Raw genomic sequence first — 26113 nt, 5'->3', positions numbered from 1 at the left:
ATTACTTGCATTCAGAAAACATGTCCTACCTGTGGTTACCATTGCCCTACCTAAAGACTCTAATGTAGGACCATGTCCTACCTAACATCAAAAGGACTGCAAAGGTGAAAGCAAGAGTTGAGAGCAAGGCCTGCCATACCCATTGAAAAGACAGCTGTCCTTATATGAAAACAATATACCATTGTCCTTTGCAAGCGTCCCTGGCAGCAGCAACAACAACAAAACCAGCAGCAGGCTAAATTAAGCATTAAAAAAAAAATGGGCTCGTGCAGATTATCATCTTCTTCCAAGTCACCTCTCTCACTTAAGTTCTCCCATATGTTTCCTTGTGGGCACTCTAAGGTTCTAACTTTCTCAGAGAAAAAACTTACACCAGCAGTGGTGAAATATGCCAATTGAATGTGCTCAACCCCTTTACTTCCACCTTGGACGTAAAATAGTGAAGGGGAGACCTACGAATCAACTGGGTATAGTACGAGAGTTCTGAGAAGTCACTTACATGGAGTGGTCCCACGCAGTATGCATTTCAAATGGAGATTAATCAGTGAACCTTTGTCAGTTGCTTTACTAAAAGTGCAGTTTTCTGTAGAAAAGCTACAATTTCTTGTATTTCACAGAATATGTCATATTTTTTTTATTCCTGAGGCAAAATCAGGACAAATAGTTCATTTGAGAGTTTATCTATTAGTTTTTTAAAAAAAAAGCCAGAATATTAATTACCTTTCCACAAATTAGCACCAATCCTAGTCTTTCCATCATTTCAACTCACTCTTTCCTAGTCTCTGGAGATTAAAATATTTTATAGATAATCACTTGGACCAGGAATGTTGTATGCAAGTCCAACAGTATATTCAGAGTGTGTTCTTGTATTGCTGTGTGCCCTGAACACCCAGTGGCTTTGGTGGGAGTTTTGGCTGTGCAAAGAATGCCGGATCAGGACCTGTATGACAGTCAGGAATCTGTGGAGGACAGTAAATAATATATATGTGGTTACTGCTTCAGAGCTGTAGTAAATTTTCAGCTCTCTGCCAGCATTGTTTCCTCCCCCTCACTCTCCCAGTTGTTTATCTAAATAATCTCCTAAGGAAAGGAGGCAGTGTGGGCTCCACACAGCTTGGCTTGCTTTCATTTCAGTCCATATCTCATTAATGTTGTAACAGTGTCAAACTTCTAAATAGCCTGATTAACAGCCAAGGAGATTCTGTTTTTCATTCTTTTCCAGAGATTTAGGGTTTACTGACCTTTCTTCTTTAATGTGAGATATTAGTACTTTGATGGAGAATGTGTATTTATTTTAAATAAAGCTAGCCTGAATCAGTTTCAGCTTCTGATGTCAGATAGGGAGCTCACATTTGCCTCTTTCCCTCTCCCATTATTTCATCTCTGCTTTTCCCATTTTTCCCCCATTTTGCATATGAGCTTTCAGTTATCAAAGCTGCACGTCGAAAGCTTGTACATGAAAAGGTAGCATCTCTGGCATTTGAGATGGTAACGTGTGTTTACCCAAGAAGTGCCCATCACTGGCAACTTGGTGAGCTCAGCTGGAAGCAGATGGTTGTTTTGTAGTAACTCACCGATGGGAATAAGAGTCGTTTTGATTCCTCATCTGTCTCTGTTCCTACAGATCTCCTTTTTCCAATTGACATCGCTCTAGTCAAGCGAGAGCATGACTTTCTGGACAGAGATGCTATTGAGGCCTTATGCAGGTAGGTGAAAAAAAATCACACTATATTTTGAAACAAAACTCTTCCTGTGTCATAGAAAGTATCACCTGGGAAGAGCATAACCTCAGCTGAGTTGTGTACCATTAAATAACCATTTGCTTGAGACCTTTTTATTATCTGCTGTCAGTATGCAGTTTTCATTAGAATAATATATTGGGCTAAGTAATGTTTGGGGATCTTATTTATTGGGAGGAAAGTGGCAGGAGTCTTTGTGACATATTTCATAAGCATATTTTTTATTGTTATTCTTAATTTGCTTTTATTACTAATTCCCAAATTAGTTAGGCATGTGAAAACAGAGCTGTGCTGGCTATAGCCATCTGCACATACAACCATAGCATCAGTTCACGCACACTAATTATTTTTTGGGGTTGGTATTAGCAAAGCCATGCTGCTGCACTCCATTACCCTCCTTTCTTACATTGGTGAGCAGCTATGTATACAAACCAAACAAAATGCTGTGTATACAAACCCTCATGCTGACCTCAGTGTATTGCCCTCTGTGCACCATGATCACCAAAGTGAGTGTGGGTATGGCTGTAAGGGATAATAATGTGAGCGTATCTAACAGTTTACCACCACAGTGAAGGCTGGCCTGCCCTCAGCCATGTGCTCCCATTACGTATCTATCTTTGCTGTTTATGAGCCCCTTCCACAAACCAGTTCAACTCGCCCTGCAAAAAGAATCTGGATATTTCCTTGCTGGGTTAATAAATTAAATCAGCCCATGGAAAGGCATAATGAGGCTCAGAATAGGTGTGAAGGATGGGGCAGGACCCCACAGCCAGCTGCAGAGGCAGGAAGAGGGATGGGTATAGAAGAAAAGGGAGCAAGACTTGCCGGTGTGTGGCAGCATGTTTTTACAGAACTACAGGCTCAGCATTACCAATTTTTTCATAAGAGAAATTGCAGTGGCCCCATCTGGCACTTACCCATCCATCAGTTATCTTCTCTAGTGTGAGTCCAAGATCTTAAATGGCAAAAAATGGCTTAACTTTTCATATCTCCTGTTACCTAGAAATGAGTGCAGTTTTCTCTGTCTTCCATTATGGCAGCTTTCCAAATTGTCTGCAAAATGAATGCTTTTGGATACTGCATGCATGATGTCTGCAGCTCTAAATGCCAGTAATTCTAATTACAAAACCTTTATAAGAAAGGCTGTAAGTGTATAGTGTTTTCAAGCCATCACTGCCATACTTGGAAGGGAGAGAGAGGGACTGGAATCTAAAGATCTTCAGAAGTATTTGCAAGCTTTTCAAACTAAGAATACAGATTTATTGTCCAGTCATTGGGAGGTGAAAAATCTCGTTAATGTTAAAATCACACTCAAAATGTGCCCTACTCAAGTGTAGGGCACCTATTCCATCGATATTAAAATGTGATGCATTGGTGTGCTTATTTGTGTGCTCTGGAACTTGTGAAGCCATTGAACAGAAAGGACAGCAATGTGAATAAATGCTGGTTCCAGAAGCGTGGTCTTCCCTTGCCAGGAAAACAAGGTACAGCCAAGCCAGCGTATTTTGGACCTAGTGCTCGCCTGCAAGAATACTTTTTAACCTGGTTTTATTTACTTATATGGGGAAAAAAAGGTAGCAGATTGTTTCTCACTGGTGCAAGTAAGAATATACCTTCCATATCTCTTTGAGATTTGCTGCTAGTGTGATCGATAAAAGCAGTTAGCGCTTTTACTGAACATAAAAACAGTAAAAAGATCTGTATCCTAAGAATGGCAGCTTGCACTGTAAGTCTTCTAATAAAGGTAAGCAAACGCAAATGATGTGGGTATATAGATATTTTGTGAAACTAGGAAGTTTTTCGTAAGTCTGCTAATCATAAAATAACCTCTTTGCTTTCATCTTCAAATTGTTTTCTGTGTACTATGTGTAAGAATCACGGGTCTTACTGTAGTTCGAGACAAGGATTTTAAAGGTTAAACTACATCATTATGAAGCCTGTATCATATATATCAGGGTTGTCTTTTGGAAGATAACTTTAAAACTGAAGCTAATGTTTCTCCAGAAGCGTTCAGATCCCACCTCAGAATAAAACGAGTAATTCAGTTAATCATCTTGGATGTCTGAATTTGGCCCTTTATCATTTGTGTTAGACGAGAGCAGTACATTATCACAACATTTCCACCTTTACGTTTTTTTTTCCACATCTCCTTGTTTAATTTTGTAAAGCTCATTAAAAAACATGGAGAAGGCACAGCATTTGGAATGCTGCATTTCTGCCTGAAGCCTGGGTTTATTTTGACTCATGCCATGGTCAGTGTGTAAACAGTAAAGGGTTTTACTCAGTAAAAGACTTAGAGCTGCTTCACAACCTTAAGTCTATCACTGTTTCTTGACTGAAAATCGGAATAGTTTGGGAGTTATTTGCATTTTCAGCACAGAGTTAAACGAACACTGTATGCAGTGGATGGTAACACTGAGAATCTGCTTTTGTGTATAACAACCAGTGTTCTGCCAGCAGTTCTAATCACCTTGTTCTAATTACTGCATGTGAAGAAATCATTTTAAAAAAGACTGTAGAAATCACAGTGACAGGGATTTTTTTTTTTTAAGTTTGAAGCATTTTAAATTATAGTTTACATCTGAACAGTATCATAGATTATCATTTAATAATCTTATAATGGAAGCAGGAAAACTAATGTAACTTTAAAAACAGCTTATTAGTAAAGGTTTTGCCAAATTCCTTTCTAAATGGAAAAGGTATCAATAGCCACCCCATTAAGGATTTTCTTGAAAAATTTTAAGTGAAAAGTGGGTTGAGACTTGAATTACAGAGATAGCATATGGCGCTTGGTAACAGTAGAAGACAGATGGTTAAGAAATGTCATTTAGTGATCTTATCGTTAAATGTAGGGTTAAAAATGTAAGAGTGATGACTCTACTTTAATTTGCTAGGATGCTTCATGTAGTTACTGTGCAAAGTACTTCTGGCTTTGGTTTCATAAGACTTTATGTAGATTAATGACTGGGAATTTATCTCCAGAGGATAACTGGCTGCATAATGCGCTGATGAAACTAAGTACAAAAACATGCTTATCCTAAAGGTTGTTGCTAAGTACAAAATACATAGCAAACCATGATGGAAATCCTATTTAATCTCCTTACTCATAGCTAGAAATCTGCCACACTGTCTACACAAGAGGCTTCTTAAATCTTTTACCATTAGGACTTCTCATCCAAGAAATGGATGGTAATGGAGTGGCATGAGCAGCATTCACTGCTCATATCATTTGATTAGTAGAGAGCTGGCCTCCTTTGCAGGTTAGAACGTGCAGATGAACCCCAGGAGCCAGCGTAGAGGCTGTCCGCTGCAGTGAGACGAGAAAGCCCTTGTATCATCAATTAGATACAGGTATAATGGAGTTGGAATTTGCCCTGTAAGAAGGAATTAAGAATTTAAATCTGTTCAGAAAATATTTTCAAGTTTAAAGCTAGTTCATACTTGGATCGAAAATTGTAGTTTAAAATGCGTTAAGTCTAATATTCTGCATTGCTACCACTTTTCTTGGGTGCATGGGGTGAGATTTTTCTCCTGCTAATGAGGGCAGAATGAATTACCTGGGGTTATAGCCAACGTAGAACTTACTGGTATCTAGATTAACAAAGACTGCATATTATAGACCCATATTTTAATTTATAAATTAGCTGAAGTTACCTGTTCACACTGCAATTTTTGATAGTGAGTGTCTTGTTCAGGCTGCCTTTCTTAAAAGAAGTTCAGGCTAAACTAGTTTGGCCCCTTCTGAGGAGAAGACTAGGAAAAATGCATCATTTGCTCATTCCTGAGAGAAGCTCCAGTGCCTCATGCTTTGGGTGCGGCAGGTTCAGGCTCCCAGTGTAATTGCCACTCAGGGCTGATACGGGCCAGTCTCAAATCTGGGGCTGGGACTGAGAGGCAGGTCCTGTTGCATTGGTCACCCTCGGGAAGAAGGGTTTTGCAGAGCCGGGGTGAAGGAGGGTGAGAGCCTGGGTAGGAGTACATGGAGGGTGAGGAAAAGTGACATCTTGGAGATACAACGCTCCACAGGAGTAAGATACCATCTGGATGTGAAGATGTATAGAGAGAGGGCTGACTCAAAGGCATTTATCTAAATGATGGGAAAGAATATTATCTCATCATCCAGAAAGAGGCTGGGGTAGGAGACATTATAGAAACTGAGACTGAGATAGCCAGTCAGTGAAAGCGGCTGTAACTGCTGTCTGCAGCAATCCTGCCCTGTCCCTCCATCTCCCATCTTGTCCTTGCGAAGGTGTCGCAGAGACAGGTTTGGGCAGAATAAGACGGAGCTAAAGAATGAGGCAGATGTGATGACTGTCAGTAGGGAAATGATAAGCTGAATTTATACCTGGGAATAGAGTTACCAGAGAAGAAGGTCCAGAATCAGAAGAGAAAATTGTGGTTCATTGAGAAGCATCAATTTGATAAGAAGATCTGTTGGAAATGAATGCGTGCTTATGTGCTTAAAAAGTATTGCAAAGCGTATGTGAACTGAAGGTTAATGAAAGTTGTATAGGTAACTCTCATCCTGGCAAAGCCTAAACTTTGTAAGCTTAGCTTTGCAGACTCATTAATGTGTTTGGAAGGCAGTTTTGCATATTGTACTTTGTTTTCAGCATCCTAGAGCTCTAGCAACTGGGCACTGCTGAACTCGGAGCAGAAGTTAAAGCAGGGTGTGTGATGTATATAATGAAAGTTGCAGACCTGAGGCAATTGCTGCAGAGCATTTAGGTTTTAAAAGGGAAACTGGTTTTGTGATGAAATCATGTCAGATGTGTAACAGAGCCTTTATTTGCCTCGGTGCTATTGTATTTAACCTCGCTCATTGGGGGTTACCTTATCTTGCCTTCATAATCATTTTTGTGAGGTGTGTGCCAGAGGATTTTTTTCTTAAACGCCCTCTGTGGAAACAGAGGTCTTTGCTCTACCCTTTTCCACCCATTTCAGGGGTTTAATTCGAATAGGAGAAAAGTCTGGGGATGTAATCTTTGTGAAATCAGAGATCGTCTTTATTAGCAGTCAGACAGGCTGGAGCTAGATAGAGCCTGATACAGGCATTTGGTGATAACTTCTCTCCGCGTAAGTCAAAGGTTGCAACACTGTGAAATTTGTAAATGATTATACAATATAGAACTGAAACCACTTTAATATTCCCTGGTCTTGAGGTCCAGGAGTTTGAGAGGAGAATGTTTTTATAGGAGAGAGAGGGAGACAGCTTTCTGCTGCTGTGTGGCCTCTTAAAAGCCAAAATACCAGTTTTGTTGTGTAGCACGTAGATGGGACATTCACCCTTCACCCATGCCGTAAGTACAATTCCTCTGAAATTCACTGGACTGGTGTGTGTACCCAGCAGCTGCAGCCAGGAGGACTGAGCCTTCTGCCTTTTAAAGTCAGAGCAAAGATGAAAATAGAGAGATCTGGATAACTTTCCTAACCTGCCACTGCCCTACTATTTGACCCATGGCAATTCTTCCTGTTTCTCTTCTTTTCTGCTGTGTTGTGGCTGGGTCTAATTATAGATCAAACTGCCTTTTTTTTTTTTTTTTTTTGCTTCACGGCTGCAGCAAAAGCACCAGTAGGAGCTCTTCCATTTTCTTTGATGGCCTCAGGATCAAGCCCTGTGTAAATACCATCTGCAACCAATCCTGTGCATAAAAGGAGAGAGGAAAGAGAGGAAACTAGTAATTCTTCCTGTGCACACATTTTCTAGATTCAAGTTACAAGTTTCATGCATCTGAAAAGACTCATCTGAAGCAACAGGACAAGTCAGCATTTCTTATTTTTTTTCTCATTTTTCAAAGCTGCTGATACAGGCTCTTTACACTTTGCTCAAACGAATTATGTGAAAATTATACAACTTTCTTCAGAATTAATTAGGCTTTTTACAGCTCAGTTTTGCTTCTGTTGAATTTGGGCTGCGGTCCGGCTGAAGGAAAGGGGCGGCTCTGCTCCTCTGCCTCCCACTTGCACACTGCCCTTCATGCAGCTCGGGGAACTGACCTGGGAGAAATTCAACCCAACGAAGTATGGAGAAATTAGTTTTCAGCTCGGTTAGTCTCCTCATCCAGCCCACAGTACAGCCTCACAAGTGGAAGTATTAACACAAGGGACCAAACCATCTCTTCCATGAAGCTGCTGCTTCAGGTGTTCTGCCTTCTGCATCACGCCCAGCCTATGCCTGCCCTTTGCCTTGCCATACATAATCACACAGAATCAATCAGGTTGGAAGAGACCTCTGGGATCATCGAGTCCAACCATTGCCCTGACACCACCACGTCAGCTAGACCATAGCACTAAGTGCCATGTCCAGTCTTTTCTTAAACACATCCAGAGATGGTGACTCCACCACCTCCCTGGGCAGCCCATTCCAATGTCTAATGACCCTTTCTGAAAAGAAATTCTTCCTAATGTCCAACCTGAACCTCCCCTGGCAAAGCTTGAGGCTATGGCCTCTTGTCCTATCGCTAGTTGCCTGGGAGAAGAGGCCAACTCCCACTCCACTACAACCTCCCTTCAGGTAGTTGTAGACTGCAATAAGGTCACCTCTGAGCCTCCTCTTCTCCAGGCTAAACAACCCCAGCTCCCTCAGCCGTTCCTCATAGGACAGACCCTCCAGACCCTTCACCAGCTTGGTCGCCCTCCTCTGGACTCGCTCCAACACCTCAACATCTTTCTTGAAGTGCGGGGCCCAGAACTGGACACAGTATTCAAGGTGCAGCCTCACCAGTGCCGAGTACAGAGGGACGATCACTTCCCTAGACCAGCTGGCTACGCTATTCCTAATAGAGGCCAGGATGCCATTGGCCTTCTTGGCCACCTGGGCACACTGCTGGCTCATGTTTAGCCAGCTGTTGATCAGCTCCCCCAGGTCTCTTTCCACCAGGCCGCTTTCTAACCACTCTTCCCCCAGCCTGTAGCGTTGCATGGGGTTGTTGTGGCCGAAGTGTAAGACCCGGCACTTGTTCTTGTTGAACCTCATGCCGTTCACCATAGCACGAGCATTTCTCTAACCACGCTTTACCAGTGCAGATTTTAGCTGAGCCATGTCTCTGGAGCAGTTTCTGGGGAGGCAAGGGCTGGGAGAAGGGCAGGAGTAGACCACAGCAGCCTGCACTTATCTGTGCATAAACCGCCGTGGAGCTGTGTGTTTAATAATGCCAAGTTTTGATCTGCTTTGAGCTGTTTGTGCTTAGGGCTGCACACTGAGCTTCTAGGGGAGAGGGAAAAGAAAGAGAATTTTTTTTGGTTTTAGGGGTACCTGCCGGATCATTAGCTCATCAGGGAGTAGAGGGATGCTTATATACATTCACGCAGTACTTCAAGATACGCATCCAGACTGCTGTCATGTTTCACAAGGAGGCTGGTTAACTTGTTGCTGTGGCAATTTATTTTTGTTTAAATTTTAGTCCTTCGGAACAACATTCTTATGTATAAAAGAAACTTTCAGTTTAGGAAGGAAAAAATCAGGTTGTGTTTCTTTTTTTTTTTTTAAACTGGTGAGTTGTCTTGTCCCAGGACTGTATTGAAAATAATCATTGTTCACAAACAAGACACCTAATAATAAGTGGAAAATAAGTTTTCCTCTGGGAGATTTTAGCTTATAAAGTACCATTTTAAAGCAGCATGCTGTTTCACATGGGCACGCATACACAGTGTCAAATAAGAAGCCTTTTCCCTTATTTTCAGTCTGTTGAGACTGATTGTTTCAGAGTTTGGATGTCTGCTATTTGCACAAATGTAATTATTACAATTCATTGTATATAATGCACTTCTCAACCTAGTCTAAGTTTCCGTTCGCTTCTCTTTACTTTGATTCAGTTAATTGTGACAAAGAGTCATCCATCCCTCCCTCTGGAGTTAGAATACAGCCAAATGCAATGGGTTAATGGTTAAGTATAATTAGGGCTCTAATTGAAACTCTGCTTGTGGCTATTTGTATGCAAAGCAGTTTGGGGACAGCCTTCACAAAAGCTTTTGAACTGGAATAGCCTGTGTCAACACTGGAGTGTTCTCTTAATATGGTTTCCTTTGCTTTGCAGGCGCTTAAATACTTTAAACAAATGTGCAGTGATGAAGCTAGAAATTAGTCCCCACAGGAAAAGGGTAAGTTCCTTTAACATCTTCTGTTACAGCACTGTACCTTAAGAAAACTGAGAAAGACATCTAGCAGATTGCTTAGCTGCAGTCTAGTATGACACCTGAGTAGAACTTGGCAAGGACACACAGTCAAAACTCTGCTTACTTCTCATTTTATGTTCTCACTGAGTGAAAACTGCAGGGCTTGGCTGCAGGTACAGGTTATTCGTCTAGCTAACTCTTCCCCGGGATGCCTTTCCTCTCCCAGTCTGAAAGGCACTGGGCTTCTCTGCCTGCCAGTGAGGTTGTCGGTGTTGTAGCGTATTACCCTGCACTCAGGCAGGATTGTAAAAAGTAGGCTTGGTGAAGGAGATCCTGACCCGCCATGATGAGCTGACCTGAATGTTAGAACATTGTGTTTGGCGTCATCTTCACAGTTTTGGTTCTTTACCATCACGTTAGAATTGTATTATTTTATTATGATGTAGGCAGGATCAGTTAGACTCTGCTTGGCCTGCAAAGGAAAGAGCCAATCCTTTGTAGGATTGGGCACATTGTTTCCTTGTTTTTTAACTACATAGCGCAAAATTAAAGCAAAATATTTACAGAATACATCAGCTACCTTTTTAGAAAGTTTGCATGTTCCTAGGGAGCTCAGCAGGAATTAAAAGTGCTTCCTGAATCTTCAGGATCCCTGTGGAGAGTGGTGAGAAATAAGAGAGCACCTACTGTAATTTCAGTAAGGTAGTACGGACAGAAAGCTGAGTTGCTGGGTTTTGCTAGTAAGGTACCACTCAATGGCTGTCTTAAAACTGTGTGTGTGTCCTAGGAGGGATCAGTAGTTTATACGTGTCCCCTGGGATATGACAACTGCAGATAAAGATGACTGAGCTAAGGCAATACAATGCTGCCCTACCCTTAGCAAGAATGCATACAAATGCTCTGAGGTTGTTTACCAGGAATTAATCCCCTCTTTCCCTATCTGTTTGTGGTATGTTGGAAATAGCATCCAAGCTCCAGAAGATAACACTCTGAGGCAGCATATATAGGAGCTCTTTAAGGAGTAGACAGCTGGATTGCTGTTTATGACCACCAGAAGATTTCTCCTCCTTGTTCCCTGAACCCTGTTAACACTGGAATGATCAGTATTGCTATTAGAGGTCAGACCAGACCTGACTTCAGGTCCAAACCCCAGGTCTTCCAGAGTCTGGACACTACCTTTTGTTTCAGTCCTTCCTGATTTTCATTCACCACCCATGTTCTGGCAGATGGACTTGGATCCTATTCCCTTTTGTTGTTGACTTCATTAAAATCAATATTTAGCCTTTAAAGCTTTTTAACACTCAGGAAAAATTGTGCTGACAGAAACATATGTTTCCTCATGTTTGCATTGACCCCTTTGCAAATTAAGATCACTTTACTGCTCCTTTTTCTTGCAGTCAAACCACATTCACCACTGAACCATCATTATTATCCATTGGCATTTTCAGGTGACTTTTTTCCTCCTGAAAACTTTAAATAAGCAAGCCAGTCCTCTTAGGTTTTCATGTGCGTTCTGGGCGGAAGTAGTTTGCAGTAGCTGGGAAACAATTAAAATGATGCTTGTTCTGTGTCCCATGTGTATTTGGTTATAAAAAATAAATATGGTGTTTCACTTATTTTGCTGAGCTGATGAAATGTGCTATTAAAAAAAAAAACCCTAGGAGAGGATCAGGAGATAAAGTATGAATAAATAAAATACTTGAAATATGAATAATTTACTTGTTTTTCAGAGTGTAAATGTTTGTGATCCTGGCACACAAATAGTTACAGTTTGGAGCATGCATGTGTGTTTGTTTTTACATTAAAGCAATCTAAACAAATGAAGTGAAACTCATGGAGCTGGGTGGCAATTAGTGGTTCCCACTCTGAACACCAAAGGTTATTTTGTGGTTTCATGGTATTGTATTAAAATATCTTCATTTGTTTTATTCTTCCACCATGAAATTTTCCAGATATTTGGAAGACCAAATATGTCAGTCCCAGCGTCATTCCCTTTCAGTATTTAGATGAAAAGATTGTAGGCACAAGTGATGTAAGTGTAATTGTGCCCTCAGGCATTACTCATACATCAAACATCATCAGCGGAGATGTTATTTACAATTTACTTACGTGCTATACTGTCAGTGAGCTCTTGCTGCTCACTATCTATGAGTGTTAAAGTTTGCCTGGAGCGAGACTGAAGTAGAAACTTCACAGGACATTCTTAAAATGTTAGCTGCTAGCCTGTGGGAGGAAGAGTGGACCAGGTAAGAGCCTGGAGGCATCGCACTCTTGCAGTGCAAGAGTTTCTTTTGCTGTCTCATTAGTCACAGCGAGGAGACCATTCAGACTTCCTGAACGGGTAAGGAATTAAGGCGCTACAATTCAGAACGTATGAGAAACATCTCGTAATTGCAAAGAGGAGTATAAACACACAGCCACTATCAACAGAGTGTAACTTTGGAGAGAGTCCAGAGGGACCCCAACCCCTGACTGACTCCAGTTCAAAATTTTATGCATGCCAGGAATTTCCATTGGTCTGAGGGCTATCCACTGTGACCAATTAATTAGAAGTCTACGGATACTAGGGTTTTTAGAAAAGAGCAATTTAAAGCAGATCGTATTGTTTGTTTCTTTTTACGAAGCATATATCTTTTTGTATTTAAAAACTGTTAAAATATATTGCCTGTCCCATGTTATCTTTTCCTGTGATGGGCTTTATGGCCTAATCTTCCTCTCCCTAAAGTAAAAGACTGTTTTCACTTTAAATACAGTGAGAACAAAGTCACGCTTAAAGCAGTTTAGTGAGCATTGTATTTAAATGCAACCCCCTTTGCCATTCTGGCAGTTTGCAAGCAGTACGTTAAGGGTTTTTCTTCCTTGCAGAGTGAAGATTCAGATGAAGATGAACCTTGTGCAATAAGTGGCAAATGGACTTTTCAGAGGGACAGCAAGAGGTGGTCGAGGCTTGAAGAGTTTGATGTGTTCCCTCCAAAACCGGACTTGAATACCCCCTCCCCAGCAGCTCCTCACCTTACTAACGCAGCAAGCCGTGAGAGTGTGCTAACAGACCTCAGTGAACGCCAGGAGGTGGCTTCCATTCTGAGCATCAGCAGCACCAGCAGCCACCAACCAACCCTGCAGAGCGAGGCATCTACCACCAGGACAAACTCAGTCGTGAGCGTTTGTTCATCGAGCAATTTCGTAGCAAATGATGACTCATTCAGCAGCCTGCCCTCACCCAGGGAGCTGAATAGCTTCAGCTTCAACACGAAAGCCAACGAGAAGAACGCCAAGTCCAAAACAAAGAGTCTGCTCAAGAGAATGGAGAGCCTGAAAATCAAGAGCTCTCACCATGGCAAGAGCAAAGCTCCTTCAAAGCTTGGCCTTATTATTAGCGGGCCCATCCTGCAGGAGGGCATGGATGAAGATAAACTGAAACAACTTAACTGCGTGGAGATTTCTGCCCTCAACGGCAATCACATCAGCCTCCCCGTGGTACGAAAGAGGAGCGTCTCCAATTCCACCCAGACCAGCAGCAGCAGTAGTCAGTCTGAGACGAGCAGTGCCGTCAGCACACCCAGTCCCGTCACACGGACACGCAGCCTCAGTGCGTACAATAAAAGGGTGGGCATGTACCTGGAAGGCTTTGACCCCTTCAACCAGTCAACGTTCAGCGATGTGATGGAGCAGAACTTCAAGAACCGGGGAAGCTTTGCAGAAGACACAGTGTTTTTTATCCCTGAAGATCATAAGCCCGGCACTTTTCCCAAAGCACTCTCCAACAGCAACTTCTCCCCGACAGAAAGCAATGCCTCTGTGAACTGGAGGACAGGGAGTTTCCATGGACATGGCCATCTCACCCTCCAGAGGGAAAACAGTGGCGACAGCTCCAAAGAGCTGGGCATGGGGAAAAGGCGCAACTCCTCCAGCTCAGTGAGCAGCCGCCTGAGTATTTACGACAATGTGCCAGGCTCGATCCTGTATTCCAGTACAAGCGACCTGGCTGACCTCGAAAATGAGGACATATTCCCAGAACTAGACGACATCCTGTACCACGTCAAAGGAATGCAGAGAATAGTAAACCAGTGGTCGGAGAAGTTCTCAGACGAAGGGGACTCTGACTCGGCACTTGACTCCGTCTCCCCATGTCCTTCCTCTCCAAAGCAGATCCACCTCGATGTAGATAACGATCGAACAACACCAAGTGACCTTGACAGTACAGGGAATTCGCTGAATGAAACAGAAGAGCCCTCAGGGATGCAGGACAGGAGGGACTCTGGGGTGGGCGCATCGCTGACACGGTCCGGCAGGTGAGATCATGAGCGCTGGGAGTTGGGGTGGCCCCAGTGAGGTTCCCTCTGGTGTGAGTGACTTTATAGTAGCTGCACCACACTCAGTTAAGGTGCAATAGAAGTTGTGGCCATTCAAGCACACACGTGCTGTTCCCATCACCTCCAAAAAAAATTCTAGGTGAGGAAGGTACATGTGCAAGGCTTTTAGACAAGTGACTCCCACACCTTGTAGCTGCGTGTTTGTACATTCAGCCCGAGTTGTCACTGAAAAATAGCCCTCAGCGAGTCAGCGTTAGGAGCAATGTTAAGGCAGTTTTGGGAGATAGTGATTCTTCAAACTGAAATGGTGTGTGGGAGGGAGAGGGACCTCAAGTAGGATTATTCACTTTTTAGATTTGCTAGGAGAACCAGTGTAAGTATGGTCTGGTTTGTGTCAGTGTGTAGTAGGAGCCTTAACTTTTAGACTGTTTCAAAAAATTGCACTCTTCAGTAGCAGGCTGTTTCTTAATAGCATGCTAGGGCATTCAATCTGTGGGAAAAATGAGGTTTATTTACTTTCCCTTGATCACTGTAGCACAGTGGGGGACTGAGGGAGCTCCAGTGGCCTCCCAGTTTCTGTTGGGAGTTTTACCATGGGATGGATGACTGTATTTTGTATTGTGAATAGAGCAAGGAGTTGAACTCCTTCTAGCTTTGTTCCCAGTTTTCCTTTAAAACTGGTGCAAATCACTTAGGGCCTGGTTTCTGCTGTTATTTAGTTGGCTACAGCTGCTTGTGTAAACTTAATGGAACTTTTAGAACTGCTTAGTTCCCATTTGGTGTGTCTTAAAAATTTGGGCCGTTTTTTCTTGATGGAGTTTTTTGATTCCCACTGTCTTAATACTAAAAGTGCTTCTGAAAAAGGATGGTGGACCTCACAGAGGATATCTGATAGGGAAAGACCGTGTAGTTAACACTGAGCTATGGGGCAGCTTGGAGTGCAAGTTCCCACCTGAAGCACCTGCACATGCTGCATTGCATCAGGTGAGGCAGAGACGCTGCCGGCTCATGCCTGTGAAATCTCAGAAGACAGCAGCTGCCAAGGGCAGGGAGCTCAGCAGTACGTTTGCCATAATTCCTGCATGTGTGTTGCAGAGACGTTTCAGTGACCGGTCCTTGCTCTGTCCCCCATGCTCTCTGCAGGCATAGGCTGAGGTGGCACAGCTTCCAGAGCTCCCACCGGCCCAGCCTCAGCTCGGCGTCGCTGCAGATCAACTGCCAGTCCGTGGCGCAGATGAACCTGCTGCAGAAGTACTCTCTCCTCAAGCTGACTGCTCTCCTGGAGAAGTACACGCCTTCCAACAAGCACGGTTTCAGCTGGTAAGGGCGCAGTGCCATGTGTAGACGAGCCAGCTATACAAGCACGACAGTTGCGCTCGTCCTAGGCAACCTTTGGAAAGATGCAATGAATCCCTCCGTCCCTTTTTCCATATTTGCACTTCTTCCTCCAGCCTGTGCTGACAGTGATTTGTGGTTTCCTAAGACAGGGCTAAAATCACTAACCCTTTACGTAAGTGTAATCTTATTAGGCTTGAGAAGTATGTTTGTAGGGGGCATGTGAGGAAATAAAAGCAATGAAGTACAGGCCAGCTTTCTGCGCAGGAAGGTGTCCGCTATCCATAGCAAAAGAAGGACTAGTTGTTTATTGAGGGCAGTTAGCAAGCAGTGGCACAAACCTCAGCAGATCTTAAGAGGCTTGATTTTCTTCAGTTATTCTTAAATATTTGCATTAGTTTCTCTATATAATTATGTCATTAAATGATGTAAATTTCCTTTAGTTCTAGTGTTTCGTTAGTTTCTTTAAAGCACAATAAATCCACCACTATAAATCCAGTTAACTTGCAATAACATGAGGAGGGAAAAAAAGAAAGGTTTGGTGAACCATGGAGTTGTTGTAGGCAGCAATTTCTGCTGTGGCCAGGTGTTTGTAACTCAGTTGAACGTTTTTTTGTCGGAAGAATGGAATAGAAAGCTCTTTTATTATTGTATCTGCAGTACAGCCTGTGTAACCTTCATGATGCAAAAGACGCAATGAAATTTTTCTCCTCCCTACCACAGGCCAGCCTCCTCCCTTCCCCAGGAGTCATAGAGAGTATTTAGCTTCAGCATCAAAGTACCTCCTGTTCAAAGGCTGTTATTATGTCAGCCTTTCTAAATACAGAAGTTGTTTGTTCTGAAAGACAGAAATAAGTATTGACCAGTTATCCCTGCATGCTTCAGATTCTCGGTGGAGATCGCAATGTGTTTTTTCACATTCCATTGGCATGTTTTTTGACAAAGCAAGTATTATTCATACATATATCAATAATGCCCTAAACTTAACTATACGGCGATACAAATTGGTTCTGTTTTACTGTGTAACAGATTAGTCAGCTGTAAATCTAATGCACTGTTTGTATAGCTGCACTGTATATTGAAATGTTAAATAGGTCTCCCTGTTTTCCAGTTCTGCTGTGTCCTATTAGTTGTTGCACTGGACATTAGCTTTTCTCCCTATTTAGGAAAATGATCTCAATATTTTCACATTTTAATGGCTTTTTTTTTTCCCCTTTATGAAACCAATGCTCTAGGGGACCTGGGGGTAAATCATTCTTTTGTGTTTAGTAACTTTTTCCTTGGAGTCATAAGCAGATGGAAAGGCCTCTCATTGAAACTGGAGTGGGAGGTGGGGGTAACAACAGTCACTGGCTGACAAGGAGGGGGGTCCCTCAGAGGGGTTGTTTATAGAGCTGAAGTTTTTAGCTGACAAACTCAAATGTATTACATCAGTTTCCTGCTGTTATGCACACTGGTGGGTGGTGGACCCAGTTTGAGGACTTTGCAGAACAAGTAGCTGACATACAAAAGCTCATTGTTCAAATGCCCATCTTTTTCAAAAACCTAAAGAAGCAGTGTTATAAGGGGTCACTGACCGCAGGATTTATTTTGACTCTTTTGCAATTCAATCTGGCCCCTGCAGTTTTACCCTGTAGCTCTTGTCCGACTAATATTGATGGAGTAGCACCACATTAATACTTGCAGGCAGCATACTGCCCCGAATGTCAAGCCTTTCTCTTAGAGAAACTCTGTTTTCTGTCCTCTCCCCCTTCCCAGCCCTGAATGGATTAGCTGATTTATATTGTCACTACTTTTCATATTACTAAAATATTTCATTTATTTTCACTGACTTTCTGAAATACTCGAAATGCATAAGATAAATGGTCGACAGAGGTTTAATTTAATTTTGTCATTCCTTTGCTTAAATAGGGCAGTACCAAAATTTATGAAGAGGATAAAGGTGCCAGATTATAAAGACCGAAACGTGTTTGGAGTACCACTGCAAGTCAACGTCCAGCGCACAGGGCAGCCTCTTCCACAGAGCATTCAGCAAGCCATGCGGTACCTCCGCAACCACTGCCTGGATCAGGTGGGTTTTGCTGTCCTCCCATCCCACACACATGCAGCACCCACAACTCAGCCCTTCCATTAATTTTTATTGTTCCTGGGTCAGACTGAAAAAGTAGACTCAAAACAGGACAAAATAGGTAATTAATGCAGGGAAAGCTTTCCATGAAATTAGAACTCATACATAAGAAGCTAAAGAGCATACTTCTATTTCAAATTTGCTGGACTCATTGTAAATGTATTTACCTTTCCCTATATCTTTAGGTTGGACTCTTTAGGAAATCTGGAGTCAAATCAAGAATTCAGGCTTTGCGTCAAATGAATGAAAATTCAACAGATAGCGTCAACTACGAAGGCCAGTCTGCTTATGATGTAGCAGACATGTTAAAGCAATTCTTCCGTGATCTCCCTGAGCCTCTCATGACCAACAAACTCTCCGAGACCTTCTTACAGATATACCAATGTAAGTACTGAGATTTCTATGGCTAGAGGGCAAATGGTTATTTGTGTAGCAAGGGTGGAACTTTCTAATACTGCTTCTCTGGGCGCTACATGTGTTGTATATGTTGGTCTTTGCCTTTCTCCAGCAGCCATTATAGTTCAGGCTGCCTCATAAGGAACTGATTTTTGATGTTCCAGTTGTATAACGATTTATAGTACAAGTTCTTTTCATTTCAGCTTTCTCTGTAGTTTGGGTACAAATATAAATCCTCCATCACTTGCTATAAAGTTTTATTTCTTCTCTGAGCATACTAGATGTTACAGTTTGAAAATAAGCCACGTCTGATGTGGCTAGGTAGAGGAGCTGTGCAAACACTACATGAACACAGTCTGGGGCTTTCAAGGGGATTGAAATCCACTAAATTACTGAGATTTTTTTGTAACAGCAAGGTTGCCAAAAAATTTCTATTTTCTTATAATTTATATTCTTCTATCCTTCACCACAACTTTTGAAAACAACCTTTAAATTGAAAGCTCTTCTGTTACTCACTTGTAGCTATTTTACTGATAGGTGCCATAAACAGAAAGTGCTTAGAATAAATCACGTCAAAAGGAGTTTATCAGTGCACGTGAAAATAAATAATTAAACTTTCTGAGATGACAGGTTCAACTCCAGCAAGGGAGACATTCTCTTTTGTGAGCTAGATAAATCAAGCTCCATATAGATGGTAATTTTGTGCTGGGTCTTTCCAAACAACACGTTGTCTTTCAAAAATTTTCTTCAACACTGTTTCATTGGGAATACTCTCACTTTATAAAATGACCAAAGAGGAATTAATGTTTGGTGACCAGAACTCCAAAGCTTTTTGAAATATTCATGGGGGTCCAAACTGATTGATGCACTATGGGCACCTTGCTGATCCTGTGGTTTCTCTCCCTAACACCACCCCAGCGCTCTCCCCATGTATTCTTCCCATGGTAGCACACCTACAACGGAACTTACTTCAAAGAACACCTTCTTTGAGCCCTTGCTGTATTTTGTGCCTTCCTTATGATGATGGTTACAAAAAGGTTACAGGAACTTCCTTCAGAGCTCTGTAGGTGGAGGTGACAGTTTAAAATAAAAACATACATACCATTATTTCAGTGCATGCATTTTTTTTGTGTGTGTTTGGATTCCCAGGAAGGTTTATGGAGGAAATTAATCAGACTCTCCACTTCTGTGCACATTAAACAGCAACTCTTTGTGGGTTTAGTGCCAGAGAAAGTTTGACAGAGCATTGCAGAAGTATCTGTTCCTTTTCTTTTGCAGGCGGTAGGTCTGAGGAATCCCCAGAGGTGGTTGGGAAGTATTATCTCTGTGTAAAGCAAAGAGCCTTAGAGCAGCTGTAAATTTTGCTTCCCTGCAAAGGACAAAATTTCCCTTTGCTTTGGTGTTATGCACCAGGCTGTGCACTGGAATTGTCCGCACGTGGCTTAAATGTGCTTTGAGCTGATTGAGGGGAGTGGGTGAAAAACAGTGGATTTTTGCTTAAAATTGCTTTCTAAACTCACCTGCTAACCTTATGAAGTTGCTGAAGCCCAAAGCAAATACCAATTAAATATCTGATTAGCACCACATGCATTATGAGACATGCAGTGAGGGTGGTGTGGTGCTAATGATGATGTAAATGCCCCAGGACTCAGACTCTGATGTTGTCTTTAGCCATGGCTTGTTGGAAATCCCTTTATAAGAAGCAGATCTGGTCTGGGTTATTTCATTTTTCGTTCCCTTCAAGTTTGGAGGAGAGGGCCTTATATAAAGACACACGTCAAATTTTTCCAATGGCTGTTTGTTGTTAGTAACCAAGGAGCTGTTTAATGGTATGGGGCTTCACAGCATTGACTTTCTTTTTCCACCGCATGACTTTGAATGATCTGCTCAATAAAGCAACCCTCTGTGTTTGGTAAAGCACTTTCTGGATATTTTATGACATCATTGTTGAAAAGGTTTGCTAGCCAATTTATTTAATTAATTCACCTATTCTAAAATACATTCGTGTTTTGAATTTCTTTGAAAGCCAAAGAATTTCTAAATTGGCTGGGCTGTTTGCTTGTTCACTGCCTGACTCCAGGCTTCTGTCATTTTAGTGCATCTGTGGGAGCATGTAGCTGTTGAGATTAAATCTAAAATTAACTCTGGCCTAGGCACAACTTCTTCTTTCTTGCATTTCTTGTGAGGCAGGAAATAGCTGAGGGTAGCTAAACTAGTGGGTTAAAAAAAAATTCCTTCATGTTTCCTACGAATGGTATGCATCCTGAAGGAAATCACTTCAAACTCGAGTCAAATATTTGAAGCTGGAGTTTGCTTTGGGATGTATTCATGCTGTGTGTGTGGAAAATCAGTGGGCTGATGAGAGAATTACTAATATTATGCAGATGTGCCAAAGGATCAGCGTCTCCAAGCTATCAAGGCTGCCATTATGCTTTTACCTGATGAGAACAGGGAGGTCCTCCAGATTCTTCTCTATTTCCTGAGTGATGTCACAGCTGCAGTGAAGGAAAACCAGATGACACCAACAAACCTGGCCGTCTGCTTAGCACCTTCCCTCTTCCACTTAAACACTCTCAAAAGAGAGAATTCTTCCCCAAGGTATGTCTCTGGGGAGCAGGGCTCATTGCTGCTGGTCCTGTACCACAGCCAGCGGTGATGTGCAACAGGCACTGTCTGGCATTGACCCTACCCATTGTGATCACCTCGGATGCCTCAGAGGGAACCGGGTGTAGAACGGTTATGGGATCCTACCTTTTGTTAGAGATTTGATAAAATATAAGCAAGTTCATAAGAAGGAAGAAACGGGGGGGATTCCAAAGAAAAAGTTTAGAGAGAGTAGAAAGGGAAGTCAATAACACCATGCCAAGATTTGGTCCCAGGCAGCACTGCTGTAAATCACCAGCAGATTTGGGAACCCTACTGTTTTGTTACCAACCATCATCTCTCTTGCTCTACATTAAATAACTGGATTTGTGTGTGTGCGCTTTTTTCCCTGGTGAAGGGTGATGCAAAGAAAACCAAGCCTGGGAAAACCCGACCAGAAAGACCTAAATGAAAATTTGGCTGCAACCCAAGGGCTAGCTCATATGATCGCTGAATGCAAGAAGCTCTTTCAGGTAAAACACCTATTTGAAAAACTGATGGGTGAAATATTGGCCAACATGGCTTAGATCTGCTGTATAATGGAAAGCTAGGAATGTCAATTTATTTTAATAAAGTTTAATACGTGATAAATAGCTTTTTAAAGAACTTTGCAGCCTGATCTGGGTGCTCTCAAAAGTCATGAGGCAGTTGTGGGGTTTGGGACATTTTTGTTAACATCCAAGCTGCATTTGAAATAAGTTTTCAGGCTTTTATTGTGCAGCCATGAGGATCTGTGAACTTCAACTCTAATTACAAAGCAATAAGCTATTTCCAGGAATTTCAGTGCTTGTTTTATACTTAAATTCCCAAGAGTTAGAAAGACTAGGCCACAAAAGCGTCCTAGAACATGACACTGTCAGACCATAGGTTGAACGGTCTGTAGGAACTAAAGCATGTTCCCTCTAGGGCCCGGGATGGAGAACCAGACAAGTCTTGAGTCCTGGTTTTCCTCACAGTCGTCGAAGCTTTTCAGAGTCCACGACTGAAGATGTGCCTGTCTCTTTTCTTGTGGCTGACAACTGACCCCTCCTTTGTTCAGTCTGCAGGATAAACTGTGCTGTGGGAATGGATCTGAGCTGTGTAGCAAAGAGGGATACTCCACAGAAAAAAATAAGACACCCCATAAATGAGAGACTAGTTTGAGTTAAATCAAAGTCACAAACTTAATTTTGGCATTTCTTCACATTGAGTGCTTGACCTGACACATACACATCCCACCACTTACAAAACTAGTGTACCCATCTTCCTGTGGCTATTAGACTAACTCTGTGATTTGGGGAGAGAGCTGCAAGAGGATGATTTCACCCTTGTCATCCCTCAGATACCCGAAGAAATGAGCAGGGGCCGGAACTCGTACACAGAGCAGGACCTGCGTCCCCTCAGCCTGGAGGAGCTCCGGGGCGGCAGCAGCACCTCTGAGCCCTCCGACTACCACTGCTACCTCCAGGACTGCATGGACGACTTGCTCAAAGAGATGAAAGAGAAGTTTAAAGGCTGGGTCAGCTGCTCCACCTCAGAGCAAGCAGAGCTGGCCTACAAGAAGGTATGTACCCTGTCACTCGTGCCATAGCTCTGGTTTTTAGCTCATCTTCCCTAATAGAAGCAGGCTTTTGACAGGATATTACAGAGGGTTCAGTGCACACCTTTATTTTGCAGATAGATTTAAGAAAAAAAAACCCTAGTCTTTTGACATAGTTGCACACGTCTAAAAACAGCATGCCTTTCAGCAGTAGTCAGTTAACGTGCACTGATTTGTGTTCTTCTGTTTATCCAGCCCAGGAATGTTCGCTGTATTGCATTTACACGCCTTCACTTACATGTGCAAAGCCTTGACAGGCTGAGTGAAGCCTCCAAGCACTGTCACTACGCAGGCAGTAGGAAAGAAGTTTCTTGGCTCTAATCTTGCACAGCTCAGAGCTAGCACAAGGAGAAGTGTTTTAATGAGATTTAAGATATTTGAAAAATAAAGTTGGAAAATTAGGATATTTTTCTGTAGCATCACGATTTAATAGTGGCCCATACTGGAGAAGATAACTGTAACTTAAAAATAATATGGAAGTCAGCATGCAGATGCCTTTGGCTGTTAGGAAAACAACCTTAGTCTGAGCTTACGACAAGCTTAGTACAATTTATACATATATGTGTGCATATTTAATTTGCTGTATTTAGCCAACACTAAAATAGAAAGGAAAAGAAAGTGTAAGGAAGAGTAAAGCTGAGGACTCTGTGCTGATTTCCCCCAGGTATGCGAAGGTCCCCCACTCCGTTTATGGAAAACTACCATTGAAATCCCAGCGACACCAGAGGACGTTTTAAATCGTTTACTTAAAGAGCAGCATCTTTGGGATGAAGATCTTATAGATTCAAAAGTAATTGAACCTTTGGATAGCCAGACAGATATATACCAGTATGTCCAGAACAGCATGGCACCTCACCCAGCCAGGGACTTCGTAGTCTTAAGGTAAGACTTTTATACGTGATGGTGTTTATATCCTACACATATGGCAGCCTTGCCTACAAGTTACGTGGAATGTAAGTTATATAGGTAAATATCTGCTTGTGTATGATTTGTAGTCTTATTAGATGTTTGAATTACTTTTTGTCAAAGATAAGACTTTTTTTCTTCTTTTTTCTTAGAACATGGAGGACTAACTTCCCCAAAGGAGCTTGTGTGCTTTTAGCAACCTCAGTGGACCATGACCGTGCTCCAGTGGCAGGCATTAGAGTCAATGTGCTCCTGTCTAGGTATCTGATTGAGCCCTGCGGGTCAGGAAAATCTAAACTTACCTACATGTGCAGAATTGATTTAAGGTATGAATTTCCACTTTGTCCTTTAGCGGTGGTAACTTTTCTTGTATAGTTCCCACGTAGTCAGCACAAAATTTTGACGGTTTGACAGGCTTTAGCTTGGCCAGTAGTACGTGCTTCTCAAAGGCATGCACACAGGTGTCTCAGATATCACAGAAAATTGCCTTCAGTGCACATCTAATAGCAGGTGTGATTTGTTGCATTAGAAGCCCCCAGTATGTGCTCCATCATAGCTAATGGTATATAATCCCACCCCTTCCTCTGACATGTATTTGGATGCAAGGACATTTTAATTTTAATATTTAGTAAAGAGGACCAAGTTCTCACAAAACTCATAACTTTTCCTCACTGCAGAAAACTTGTTTTTGAGCAAGTCTATATATTAGAAAGGCTGAGCTGAGCAATAAGCAGTAATGAGGAGATTTCCTAGTCGGACATTTAAGCAGCTATATATATATATATTTGATTCTGACTAAGAAAATGCATGCAAAGTTACTGGTACCTACTTCATCATTACTTTTTCTCCATGCACCAGGGGCCACATGCCAGACTGGTACACCAAGTCTTTTGGACACTTGTGTGCATCTGAAGTCGTTAAGATCCGAGACTCTTTCAGTCATCAGAGTCTTGAGAGCAAGGAGGTAAAATCCAGGTGACTACTGAAGAGGAACAGCCATGCGCTCCACTCCTCAGCAACGTAGACGTTGTTACCCAAAACTGAGGCTCATCCGCTGCAGACCAGACTAGTGTACCATCTGCAAGTCATGTTGTGAAGGGATGACAGCATGAGAACTTGACTGTGAGCATTACTATAGGACTGTGGCCATACCATACATTTTAAAGCTGCTTCCTGTCTGTGTAAGGTCTATAGTGTAGGCCTCGACTGGAATACATAGGAGGACTGTGTGGGGAAAAAAAAAAAGTATTGTACTATTAGATGGTTTGAATTGCTTCTGAGAAGCAAAATTCTTTAAATGCAAAATATATTATGAAATATGGTGAAGGCTCATCATTCCCATGTGAAATACTTATCTTTATGTACATACCCATGTCATTTTATTTGTAGTGCGTTGAGGGACTGGTGTATCCACTGGAATAGTTGGTACTCTTCAATGTGTTCTCACTGAGATAAGCAGAGAAAGGTTTGCACAGAGATTAAAGTGTGAATGAGTGTGTTAATGGTTGAAAGGATAGCAGAAGTTGAACTTGAAATGTGTCTGGTACACTGATAGGCAACCAGAATGGATTTTAGTATGCTGGATACAGTTCAACCTAGAACGGGACTCCCCTCTGGACTAGGAGTAGCCATCCTTCCCATGTGCCAGTTCTGCGTTTTCCTCAGCTCTGACCTTGTTAAAAACCCTAAGCAGCTGTTACAAGAGGCTTGCTCCGATTACTGTCCACTCCTTATCCAGACGATCTTTTAGGAGTGATTCGCAATTCTGTAGCAATTTTAAGTAAATATACTTTTGAGCAACGTAGCAGCTTAGAAATGAAATGTCTATGCAATGATGAAGAGAGCCAGTAATGTCAACTGTTAATTTGCCAAAAAATGTTTGTTGCTTTCAGTCCTACCTGTGTTAACTATAAGTGTTTTAATGAGCTTTTATATATTTTACTGTATTCTAATGGCTCAAGAGGAAAAAGTCAACACTGGAGTTGCGGTGCTGGGAGGTGACAGGACTCCTGCAGCAGCAGGTGGGGTGAGGTGGCTAGGAAGAGTCACACAAGCTCTCTCCCTTTCTCTCCCTCCTTTGCCTGTTTTCCTAAAAGCTGCACGTTAACATGAACAAAACCCAGATGTGAGCAATTTGGAGGGTTATATTTGGGGGCAGAGAGGAGGGTGGGTTTTTGTCTTGGGTTTTGTTGGGTTTTAAACCCTTCGATATTCCCTGCCTCCTTGAGAATCAACTTGTATGAACTGTACGAAGTCTTGAGGTCCTCTGGAAAGGTGTCTTTCTGTAGGTTTTGCTGTAAAGGTAAAGATTTGCTGTCGAGGTGCAGTATTAAGTGACAAATATATTTTGTGGCTCTAGGGTATGAATGAGTTGCAAGATGGAATTTTGACTGAGACTTTGTTACCGTTGTCAGTATTATTTTAAGCTTTTTGATGAAGATTTTTTTATTATTGCAAATAATGTAGTACTTTCAGTAACGATGTTCCTCATGAGTAGGAAAACCTTGTATATTCTTCTACATGAAACACTTTTGAATTTGTAAAATTGTATGTTGTACATACCATTCTATTGTAAACATGTATACTTGCCCACAGTGTACTGTCAAACATAGATAAAGCATGATAAAGATTATTTAAAATATACCTGTATTTATACCTCAGATATTCTTTTTTGGGTTTTTGTACCTCAAGTATGTTTTCTATTGTAAATGTGCTTTACATGACTATGATCTACGTGAGAGAAAGGAAAATGTTTAACTTGCCATAGATGTCTGTACAGAGTATACTCAATAAGTGCACTATTAAATGTTTAAAATTGAAGCAGCATAATGGTTTTTATTTTGTTCTGCATTCTTCCTTCTGCTCTCGTGCCCAGAGGAGGAGGCATTTTTGTTACCACCAGTTCTTTACATACTACTACCAACTGCGTAGCCACCCCTGCCCTCTCCTAGGTGAGTAT

The 26113-nt window shown here is 42.0% G+C and overlaps 1 protein-coding gene across 4 annotated transcripts in view; it reads left to right on the top strand.

The window, feature by feature from the left end:
- The window catches only part of DLC1 (DLC1 Rho GTPase activating protein), a 272781-nt gene extending 246967 nt beyond the window's left edge, over positions 1 to 25814 (top strand). For all 4 annotated transcript variants that reach the window (XM_068402769.1, XM_068402768.1, XM_068402770.1 and 1 more), the window contains 12 exons: positions 1625 to 1706; positions 9776 to 9839; positions 12720 to 14146; positions 15311 to 15487; positions 17414 to 17573; positions 17816 to 18014; positions 20411 to 20624; positions 21028 to 21142; positions 21991 to 22212; positions 22913 to 23130; positions 23307 to 23480; positions 24013 to 25814. In XM_068402769.1, the coding sequence (XP_068258870.1) occupies positions 1625 to 1706; positions 9776 to 9839; positions 12720 to 14146; positions 15311 to 15487; positions 17414 to 17573; positions 17816 to 18014; positions 20411 to 20624; positions 21028 to 21142; positions 21991 to 22212; positions 22913 to 23130; positions 23307 to 23480; positions 24013 to 24133 (3173 nt within the window). In that variant the 3' untranslated portion in view covers positions 24134 to 25814. The remainder of the gene's footprint in view (positions 1 to 1624; positions 1707 to 9775; positions 9840 to 12719; positions 14147 to 15310; positions 15488 to 17413; positions 17574 to 17815; positions 18015 to 20410; positions 20625 to 21027; positions 21143 to 21990; positions 22213 to 22912; positions 23131 to 23306; positions 23481 to 24012) is intronic.
- Positions 25815 to 26113: the final 299 nt, after the last annotated feature.

Source organism: Nyctibius grandis, chromosome 6 (assembly GCF_013368605.1).
Source record: "Nyctibius grandis isolate bNycGra1 chromosome 6, bNycGra1.pri, whole genome shotgun sequence".
NCBI lineage: Eukaryota > Metazoa > Chordata > Aves > Nyctibiiformes > Nyctibiidae > Nyctibius > Nyctibius grandis.
This window is presented reverse-complemented; position numbering and strand designations above follow the sequence as displayed.